Source organism: Hydractinia symbiolongicarpus, chromosome 4, assembly GCF_029227915.1.
Source record: "Hydractinia symbiolongicarpus strain clone_291-10 chromosome 4, HSymV2.1, whole genome shotgun sequence".
In the NCBI taxonomy this organism is placed as follows: domain Eukaryota; kingdom Metazoa; phylum Cnidaria; class Hydrozoa; order Anthoathecata; family Hydractiniidae; genus Hydractinia; species Hydractinia symbiolongicarpus.
The window spans coordinates 4,795,764-4,807,315 of NC_079878.1; the positions used below are offsets into that span (position 1 = coordinate 4,795,764).

Below are 11,552 nucleotides of genomic sequence, written 5' to 3' on the forward strand. Positions count from 1 at the left end.
GTAAAACAGGAAGATATGTTAAATAACTTTTATTTAGTTTTCAGAAACTTCAAACAGAATGTAAAAATTCGCTCTAGAACAAAATAATTGAATTTTAAGCAGATAGTGGCATTTCTACCAATTTTCAAGCCTCTGATGACGTCACACAAAATGTGCTGACGCAAGCAAAATTTATTACCGCCATTTTGTTCCTTTTATGACGTACTATAAGTGTGCCAAGTTTGATTCAATTTGAACAATCCTATGAACAGTTATTGAGGGCCCCCCCGGTCATAGATGTTCGAAAAACCCCGGACCGAATAGGGTTAAGATATCTCCACCGCATCAACGAAGAATAACGTATAATTTTTGGTATAAGATATTTATTTATACAGATTCATTTTATAATACAGACCACGGATTCTTTCATTTAACATTCTCTCGCCTTGGTTTAAAAAAGAAGGGCTTTTTATCACACATTAATCAGCATATTTTTGTCATGGTACCAATTTTCCACATCGTTACGAATAAATTTAAAGATGGACACTTCCAAACACACCCGTGTAAATAATTAAAAAAATATATTTACAATATAAGAATAATTAAAGGATGCTTTGAAAAAAAAGGTCGATTCCGTCTATTTTTCCAGCTTCAAGATTTGCGAGATAAGCCCACAAAACAGCCGACAATGTCAATTCCCACAGCTGACGAATTAAAAAAAGAATCTTATTTGTGAAAGTTTATTATCACGGGTTAAAAAACCGTGCCTTTAGAAAGCTTTTTAATATAATTTTATGAACTTTTTTTGCGACGCTAAATTTTGTTTCGCGAATTTTATTTCTTTTGAATAGACTCATTATGTTCGATTACTAATTACTGTTAATATATTTCTTTTTTAAATAAAAACATAAAAAGATTGACACGCATATACGCGCGCACATAGTTGGTTGTCAATACTAAAACTACATAATGAACCATTATTTCTTTAAAAAAATAAGTACACGGATCTTTTGTCTTCCTCTAAACTACACTCCAGAGTGCAAAAAAAACATCTCTCAGAACACAATATGCAACAGTGGCCACGCCCTGTCACGAAGATTCGATGTGATCACTAAAATTGGCTCATAATGTCAAAAAGTAATTGCCAGATATTAATTTTTGCTTGTTTTAAGCACATATAATTGCAATTTACAAATTCAACCAAATAACATTTCATTGTATAACCCGCCCAGCGAACGTCTTATCGAGAAGGCCGCGAGCCATCCGCAACGACCTCTGTTTTCGGTTTTTCAATTAGTTTACTGGCGGCACTATACTTCGACAGCAAATGAAGGGGCACTTTGGCGTTGCCTATATCGTAAAACTGGTTCATATTTGACGGTAGAGCAGAGTTCATTAGTGATTGTGTGGACGGTATTTGGCAGTTATTAGCTAGTGGGATGTCGTAATCGTCCAGTCCAGACATAGACAAGTCATCAAAAGACATTATTTTATCGATGCATGGTGGAGGGATGTAAGGAGCACGATTTAACAGCTCACTCTCCTCAAGAATAGAAGTAAGATCTCCATCAACGTTGCTAGCCTTTAGTTCGGTATCGATAAACGGTGGTGGAATAAATGGAGACCGCGCAGCAAAGCCTTCGAAATCTTCGAAGTCGTCTGTTACTTCCAAGAACTCCAAACCGGGCATATCTGAATCGTCTATATCTTGTCCTAGTTCGTCTTCTTCCGACAGCTCGTCGACATGCGGTTTGCGAGCTTCCACGTATTCCTGTTTGGTGTTAAACAACTTTTTCATCGGCGCCATATGGCGTTCATCTTCTACAGCTCGTGCTCGCTTTCTTATTGGTCTCGATGACATCAGCTGTTCGCTTGATAACAGTTGATCTTCAAGTTCTAACCCACTAATGTTAAAAAAAAAAGCTATACAAGAAAAATATCAATACCATACCATACTTTTATAACACCATAACTTTTAATAATGTTCTTGCTTTATTAAAAAGTAAAATTTGAAAAAAAGAAGGATTCGTGGAGGGAGTGATAACATTCGAGTAATAAACGCTGCAAAAAGAGAGTGGGCGAGTAAAAATTCTTCCTCTTTTAAGGCTGATGACGCAATGAACACGAAAAAATAAAAACATCCTCTTTCTAACCTGATAACATAATGAACACATATGATGTATTGCGGTTGACCAGTAGTGGACAGATACACCATGTTGGCTTTAGTTTGCATCCATATCCAGCCCCCACTCGTCACCAGAACACGGTAATAACCACTAACCGCTTGACCTTGTTTCAATACTAAAAGATGAGACATTCAATATATATAACAAAGTAACGTGAAAGTATGTAAGAAATAAAAAAACATCACAAGCTAGAAACGATTTCATTAGATTCGCTATAAATTAATTAAAGTGGAGTGATCAATGTTATCAAAAACATTGATTCGATTACTCCCGATCTCAACTTTTTCTGCTGCTGCTGCTGCGATCCTGCGCTCGCAACTCTCTATCAAGTTACATTTACCCTGTCTCTGGAATTTATATGACCACATGTTAGCACTTAATGTTATCTGATCGTTTTCTTGGCATACTATTTTTTTATTTTGACCTCCCAGACTTTAATTACTTCTTTGACCATAGCTGACCTTTGTCTGCCTTTTAATCAACTCTTATCTTTATATCGTTTAACCTCTTTTTCTGTCTCATAGTTGATGCATATCGTTTTAACCCAAACTTGTAAGCTTTAACTTTTAAAAAAGTTTGCCTTCCAACTCTATGAAATACCACTATATTTTTTTGCCAAACGCATGGCTTTGTTAAATTCGATTTTTTTTATTACAAACATGGACCGAAATATACGTACCAGTGTCATGACAGTCCTTCAACACATTGGAGTCGCATATATGTGTGTAGAGATACCACGACGTACCAAGCATCGCTTGTGAACCGTAACCAATTATATCGCTGCCACTAGAGTAAAACAAAAAAATAATAATAACCTTGTCAATAATAATACTTTTACGAGCAAAACAACTTAAAAATAAATTAACTATATGCTTACAGGTTTTCAATTTCAGAGATTTTCATATCCAATGAGTGTTTGGTTATGAACGTCTGGCGGTCAATTGGAACTTCAAAAGTGGCACTTGACAACAATGGGCTTCCAACCGCAAGCAAACAGCGTGTCATGGAACTGTCTGATGTTCCAAGTTTGGTTCGATACATCTGAATTGTGCCAGTGCAGTGGACAACCTAAAATGACATAATGTATGCTAAATTCACAGCCGTATTACTTTGCCTTACTTTTAAGTGTTTTCTACAGTTTTAGGAAATGTAAAATTCAACTATTTTGTATGACCACATCAAATAAATGTGTTATAATTTTTGAAAATTTTTAACTTAGGCATAAAACAAACTATTGGCTTACCCGATATATTGAAGCATTGATGTTGACACTTTTGCCACGACTTGTCAATGTTGACTTCATTCGCAAGAAAAATGAACGATGTGGACTTTTTTCCAATTCAGATGAGATTGCTAAAAAGTTATCATTTGTATTACACAAACCGGTCAGTTAAAAATACTTTCTACATCAATTTTGTAAATTGACAAACCTTGCTTAGGATTTTTTACAAAGTGTGAGTTATCGCCACAGTAAAGACCATCAAATATCTCCATATCTTCAAGGGGCACTTGCCCTCCCAGTTGCTTGGCTAGATTGTCCTGATCACAAGGGTGCACATATTTGTATATACTGTGGCCTGTCACTTCAAGCTAAATAAAAAAAGACAGGGAATGTTTATATTGCATGGAAAATATCAATTCTTTACAGCTCCATTTGACACAATTGGCAAGGGATAAAAATATAGAAATATTTTTATTAAATCATGTTTATTGCTTTTCAGACATAATTTGTTAATGATGGTTGCTAAGGGGCAAAAATGTATACAAGGAACTAGTTTTACCACATTAGTTGGTTGTTAGAGAAGTTTAAAGATTATTAAACTCTCAACAACCAACAGGTAACTCGTATCAACTGTAAAATTAGCATTTAAATTAGATTTTTGGTCTTTCCTTTTGTGGTTACCATAGCTCCAACATTTATACAAGGAACTAGTTGTACATATCAAATTAGTTAGTTGGCAGGGAGCTTAAAGAACCAACTGATCTGAAATCTCATCAATACGGTAAAATAACATATTAAATTACTTTTTTTGCAAATATCTGATAAAGTCATTTGGAGGTTAAACATCAAACAACATATTTTTCTCTATGAAATGAGGCTGATAGTATTCTAAGCTTCCACACATTTATATTTCAATTTATCAAAAATGTATAAAATTATCTCGAAATACATCAAAGCTTAATTATACCTGTTGTAAGCCGAGATTTTCAGTAACATTTTGTGACATGTACAAACATTGACCATCTTCTGCAAGTACAAATAGAAATCCACCCAGTGCGTCTTGAATGCACGATGTGAATTCGTTCAATCCAAACTTTGTCAGTTCTTTTTTAGAAGCTAAAAGTACACAATCAGTTGTCAGTGTCAAAAAAAAACCAGAATAAAAAACAGCCAGATCATTAAATTTAACGCCTGCTACAAACAATTCAAAATTTCCAGCGAACCCTAGTTGTTTTATCATTTATATATCACTCTGTTTTATGTTTTAGCAACTTATTGTACAAACATTCTTGATAAAAGAAATAAAAAATTACCATTCACTTGCTGCAAGACATGTTTGATTTTGATGTAACTGTTTGATAATCGCATTACACATAAACGATCTAACTTTTCTGTCATTGACTCGGGCAAGGGGAGCTGGGCAGCCAATTCACCAAACTCATCATTTTGCTGACCACGACGTTGTCGTGCTGCATCCCTGGACTTTTTTTTCTTTATTTGTTCCATACCTATAAATAGTACAAGAACACAGACTAATGTTATACTTGTCATCTATAACAGGACTTTAAGATTTTAAAAACAAGCATTAAAAACCTCTTATATTAATATTGAAATTTGATACAGTTTGAAAACAATCAGATTTCTTTAAAAAAACGTTTTTTAAACCAAACAACAACAACTGAGAGATACTAAACACATTAAAAAATAAAATTAACAAATATTACAAATTCAGAATATTAATGGTATATATATTGTAAAGCACTTGTAGAAAAAGCCACAAAAGTTTTATCACATCTGCTGCTACCATCTTAAAAAATAAATGTTTTCTAATAATATGTGAATTTCTTTCTATAGTGTTAGCAGTGCAATTAATTTTAATTACTTCTGTTTAGTCTAATGTGAAAACATTAAAGCTATTTACTTTAAAATTAAAATTTAGAATTTTGTGCCAAGTAAAACTGAGATATTAGCTTATTGGTTAGATTTTTTTTTCTCCTCAGCATTTATGCAGTGATAAAACCAAGCAGAGGATTTATAAAATAAAAAAAACCCTGAAAAATGTGACAACTGAATATCTTATTAAAATTATAAAATATGGAAGAAATAATTATCTCTCAACAAAATTCTAAATATTTCTACAGAGTAATTAAAAAACATTAATGTTGTTTCAATTCTAGAAAAAAACAATGAAAGTAATATGGCTATAAAATATTAAACAGTGCTCTATACACTAGATATTTGTGGAAGATAAGGCGCATATATATGTAGCAAAAACTATGCATGGAAGGTTTCACATATGAAGCTAAAAATTAATGTGCAGTTCCACGCCTCTTCTAAAGAATTCTGAGTACCCTCTGACAATTTTTTAAAAAAAAGATCAACACGAAGTGATTAATGGACACATATACGCAATCTTTGCTTTCTATGCAAAATTGACCTAGGCAGGGCATCTCCCACAAATTTAGGTTGAATTTCTCTGATGTTCTGGGTATTTTTTGAAAAAGTCTTTCTTCCCTGCTCAGGCAGAGACCATAAGGTATGACATAATTACCTGGAGAGGAGCTTTTATTATCTTTGTTTTTTTATATTAAAGACAAAATCGACGTCTTGGGTGCTTACCTTAAAATCTCTTCAACAAAAAACCTTCACTATGTTAAAGTTAAAGGGAGAGTAACGATAAAAACAAACTACAACACTTAACCCCAGTATTATTATTTCACATTCATATTTATACAGGAGATAGCCACTTTAGCTAAGGGAACACTGTTATCAATGTGGGTCCTGTGTTCTGAATGCATACATTAGGTATGGTATTGCCTACATAATGTATGAGAGATGACATGGTTGATCCGCAGCTAGGGTAAAGGTACTTGCTAAACATACCAGCACTGTAAGCCAAACCATAGACCTTGTGATTGCAAAGCGAACCCCATACCTATTAGACAATGCATTATTAAATCTGGGTCCCAGAAGAAGAAAAATGTTAAAACACAAGAAGGTTTTTGATAATAATTGAGAAAAACAAACAGATAAACTGATCAACAATTCACCCAAGGGTAACAACAGCAACAGGCATCATTAGAAGGTTATGCAAATAATTGATAAAAATAGGTTTTGCAATTTTAGTATTTTTTTCATAAAATGATTCGCAAATATGGCAATTTGAATTGATTTTATATATAATAGTTGTTGCAACAAAATAACCAATGGTCATTGGCCTACAGTGCTCTTAGACAACAGCTTCATTTTGTGCAAACTGATGTTATATATCTCTCATTCGAACTTACAGTAGACTGAAAATCCACAAACAATAAATTTACAAAAACACAACTATCTGTATTATATATATGAATTTCAATGATGCTAGGAACATTTTATGAAGAAAAGAAGTGTAAAGTGGTTAGTAAGATTTATTGATTCTCTAACTCGCCAGCTGGGATATTTTAGGATTTTCTTTTAAATTGTAACAGTGGATCAGGAAATAGCAGTGGTAATGGAAGAGTTTTAAAAAAACTGTTTTTTTGTATCATTTATTCCATAAATGGCTGTAATAAAATCCCACAAAAAATAAACTGAGAGTACAATGACGAAATAGCACCTATCTTCTTCTCGCCAAAATTTAAATGAGAACAATTTAATTGGGGTGGTATAGGACAGGTCCTGGCCTTTCCAGGCAGTTACAGACAAAAACCTTAAGAAAAAAAACGCCTGCAGCCGCTCTCACATATATGGCGCTTTCAGTGAGTCAGCACCCGCCTAGGGGTAGCTCACCAATGATAAAATTTATGTGTGGTAGACCATGGCATTTGAATAAAATGTTATCTTTGTAATTATTAATTGAATATAAAGTATTATGAAACAGATCTGCAAAAAATATTTTGTGCATAAAGTTTATATACATTGAGCAAAATATGCTTTGTTGTTTAAGCTCCAAATGATTGCGTTTTGATGATTATATATACAGCGTTGTTTAAGTTCAATATGATTGAGCTTTGGTGGTTTTAAAACAAAATACTGCGTTGTACAGGATTTAAGGTAGCAAAACAAACTCGTTGCTATTATTTTTTAATGAAGATGTCTATATGATATATTTTTAAGACATATATAAAGTTTTGATCTGCAAATTTTATGTGTAGTATGTGTAAAGATGTGGGCTCTAGGTGGTGCCAAGTAATTATCATTTTGTCACACAAAAGCATTATTAGGCTTTAAATGAATTTAAATAAATCAAAAAACATCACTCAATAGTACAAAAACCTCAAACAATGTTCCGTGAGAAGACATCCACAGGAAAAGACTTCTTTTCACAAACAAATAACATCATGTTGCAATTTATCTATTATACTCACATGCATCCTGACAGCCAGGAAAAGAGAAACAGATAGGCCAAATTATGCATACATTTTTTAGAAGATTGAAAATGCATTAGAATTGTTTGTTTTTTTCGTTATCTTTTCTGCCTAAGGTCATACTTTGCCAATTTTCGCTTTTAGCAATAGTTAGCTAACTATATAACTAAACATTTGGCCCGGTAACAAATTAGCTAGCTAGCTACACATTAAACATTTCAGTTCAAAACACAGAAAATCTTTTTGAAATTATCCTATGCATATGCAATTATTTGCACGTTTTCAGCTGGCTAGCTAAATTTCTAGCTAGCTAGCTAGTCAGCAATCTGTTTTCTGATTTCTTTCTTCCTGCCAGTTAAAAAAACACATAAACAAGCTACCTACCAGTGCACTGCTTTTTGTCTTGGTAATGTTTCGTCAGATAACTACTTTTCAACTACGTTTCCTGAAGAAAATTAAAAACTTAAAATTTTGCAAACACTTCTCTCAATCGTTGTAATAAAATGTTTCTTGTGGGTACCTGTGCACTGGCGATTGTTTATAGCCTTTTCAGTTCGAATTAAAAAAAGTGACGTATAGTAGCCGGTTAATTTTTGTCCGGATTTGGAACAATTTTCGGATTGCTATATCTGTACGTCATACACAATATTATAACCAATTAAAAACGAGAAAACATTTTATACCATTCTCGATCCCAGAGCTCTTTGCAATAAACCTTGTCCATATCACAAAGCAGTCTGGCGCGAGAATTATTTCCTGTGATAGTCAAAACACAGCTTCGTGGACAGTCTTCAAGGTAAATATTTAAGAACTCTTTATTTATACATTAAAATAAAATTTTTGGAAAGAAATAAAAAACGGGAGTATAGTCTTTTCTCTATAAATCCTTATTATATATAATGGAGATTTATAGAGAAAAAGACTATAGAAAGTATTTAGTACTAACTTCGTCACCATTCTTGTTTAATAAACCCATTTACATTCGGGTTGTCGGAACACTCGTGGTGTCATGTGCCAAACGTAGAATTGTTTCTTCACCTTGCAGGGTTTATCACTGAGTTGATTGAGCCACCAGCGCACGTTTCTGTGTAGTGCGCCAACCGTGTCCACAATGAAACAAAATCTTAAACATTGGACCCACTAAAGTGGAAGAGAGGTATGCCCGGCAAGAAAAAAAGTTTCGGGAGAATTGACATCCTCGTCCCCAGGGTTAGTTGCCTTTGCCAAAGCCGCTAGGCCCGCCTTGATGTCAAAAAACCCTAAGGACGAGGTTGGAGAATTGGATTTTAATGTCTTAATAAATCTCAATGTTGGTGGTGGTTGTTTGATCTAGGATTAATGAAATTTCATTATTTTTTTATATTCTTTAAGGACAATATCTCCCCTCTTCCTGCAAGCGGTGGAGAGAGAGCTACTATCTAAAAGAGCTTGTACGAAGAGAAGCGAAAGTACTTTTTTAGAACTTCTTTATTTGTTCCTCTTTGGCGTACGACAAATCTAAAAGAGTTAAACTTTAATATATTTTTTCCCTGCTTTATTTGTCTCTTGTATTATTAGCGGAGATCGTTTGCTCTAAAAAAATAAACATCAAAAATCAGGCGTTTCATACCTTTCTTGGAGCTCAATGCTGCCTCGACAACCCTTTTTTACGTTGCGGAAACATTTTTTCTTCCAGTTTGATTTCTGTGGTGGCTGATTATAAGTGCCAGGAAGTGAATAGCATTGTTTGAGGTTGAGTACAATGGATGTGTGCAAGCATTTCCATGAAATGTAATACAGGAAATCAATTTGGTTACTTTTGCATCATATATTGCCTGTCTACAGTTTTGTTGTTTATCAATATTATTCCTTATTTCACAAATTTATTCTTTATACTTGACGAGTAGTTTTCAAACAGGGAGATCTCATAAAACAGCAATATCCAAGTCATCGCTGACTGCTTTCTAAGTAAGTAGTAACGTTCGAAATAACTATAATGGTAGCCTTATAAAGATCATGAAAAAAGTTTTAACGAAATCAAGCTAAAACACGTCCGTCTTTATTTATCGACAACAATAGTGCTGCAGTCGCTTAACGAGAAAAAATTTTTATGCAAAAAAAAAAAAAAAATACTAGCAAATGTATAGTTGCACGGATTGTTTCTTGTTTCGTCCATTATCAGAAAGAGTTTTCTTTTATTTTAAAACCATTTTTACCACATCTTTGTTATTGTTTGCAACATAATTGCAAGTAAAGTAAAGAGAAGCAAAATGCCGCTGTAAGAGAATATGTTATGTAGATTTTTATAACCACATTGAAAAAAACACATAAAAAATTGCGGCACATATATTTGCCTTTTCAAGTATATCTAAAAATTGCACTCTAAAATTCGTGGCCCATAAAATTTGCATATTGGAAGGGTTCCAAACTCGTTCCCAGCTGTTCTTAGTTCCGTCCCAATGAGAAAACCTAAAAAGCGTTGGGAACGAGTTTGACTACCTTCCAAAAAGAAATAAAGCTGGTAATGGTATTGAAAAGAATAATTTAATATTAAAAGTTTGTAAACAATAAACTTTCTCGGTGCTTAGTAATTGACATAAATAAACTAAATATCCCACAACATCGTATCATTGTGTCATCTTGACGTCACCAGTGTTGCTTAGCAACAAATATAATTGATTAGATGCATCAAGTAATTCGTACTTTGCGGGGAGATTTGCCAACACGGAAAAAGTGGTACCATTTTGTACATGAGGAATATTTGATGCTTTGTTTAGTAAGAATATTAATCATTCATATTAATTTTCTCAATTGTCTAAAAGTGAAAAAAGCCAAGCTCGTTGCTAGGGCGTTTTGTTGCGACGGGTCACTACGCCAGAAAATTACAACTAAAAATAAAGTCGGCTAATAGCTTCTAACGGAGATGCTTATTTATTACACTCCAACCCAATATTATTTCACCGTCGTTACGAAAACAGATGATCCCCAAAGGTCGTCATGACACATTCTTAAAAGGATTAAGCAAAAAACGCTGCGATTTTTTGCAGAAATTAAACCTATTCTTACAAATTTTGGCAACCATTTAATTTCGAGATGGAGTAAATTAATTATTTTTGCGGAGTATTTAATTTAGCGATAGCAAAAATATCTTAAATTTGACGTGCATTTAATTTGGCGATGGCCATTTTGACTTAAATATGACGTGTATGAATGGGCAGTTGTGAAAAACCAAGATTGATGGCATCTGCGATTCCAGCTGCCTTCCACCCGCTATCAATGATTTCCTCTCCCTTAAAAGTTTTTTTTTTTTACCTTTGTGATTCTATTATTTCTGCCCTTGTTCTAGGAGCCCTCATTATTTAAGAGTTTTCGTCTTTTAAAACTTGGAAATAACTTTCGCGATTTTTAGAAAAAGTTGCTTTTTCGCGAAAATAAATTTCGCGAGTTTTAGGTTAAATCTTTTACCGGGCAGAAATTTTCGCGATAGGAGCCAAAATCGCAAAAATTTCTGCCCGCAAAAATTTCTGTCTTTAAAGTAACAACTCCCCATCATCCGTGCTAAAACATCACTGAAAAAACTAGCTGGATATTTACCTGTTTGCAAACAAAAATTTATCGGAAAAAGAGCACTTGTAATTGATAAGGTTCCCTCCCGCTAAAAGTCAAGTTGAGCTCATATTAAAGATCTTTGAAAGTTGTCTAGAAATCTTTTTATTTTTTTGAAAAATCTTTATCCGTTCTCGAGATATTTGTCTTTAAAATAGCGCTAATTATGCGAAATTGTGACGTCATGAGTATTCATTGAGCATAATTATGGTAACTAAATAAAAAAAATTT

General features: G+C 33.5%; 1 protein-coding gene across 2 annotated transcripts; it reads right to left on the reverse strand.

Moving 5' to 3' along the window:
• Nucleotides 1-945: 945 nt before the first annotated feature.
• On the reverse strand, nt 946-8,329 carry LOC130640859 (hypoxia-inducible factor 1-alpha-like). Of its 2 annotated transcripts, XM_057447439.1 has the most exons (10): nt 8,257-8,329; nt 8,121-8,181; nt 4,701-4,895; nt 4,355-4,503; nt 3,596-3,755; nt 3,409-3,518; nt 3,043-3,233; nt 2,845-2,951; nt 2,133-2,280; nt 946-1,883 (listed from the first exon to the last, which is right to left on the reverse strand). In XM_057447439.1, the coding sequence occupies exons 3-10, from the start codon at nt 4,891-4,893 to the stop codon at nt 1,220-1,222; spliced, it is 1,722 nt and encodes a 573-aa protein (XP_057303422.1). In that variant the 5' UTR covers nt 4,894-4,895; nt 8,121-8,181; nt 8,257-8,329; the 3' UTR covers nt 946-1,219. The 2 variants fall into 2 exon arrangements, with proteins under 2 accessions (XP_057303422.1, XP_057303423.1); XM_057447440.1 differs by having other exon boundaries at nt 8,121-8,259.
• Between the last annotated feature and the right edge of the window lie 3,223 nt (nt 8,330-11,552).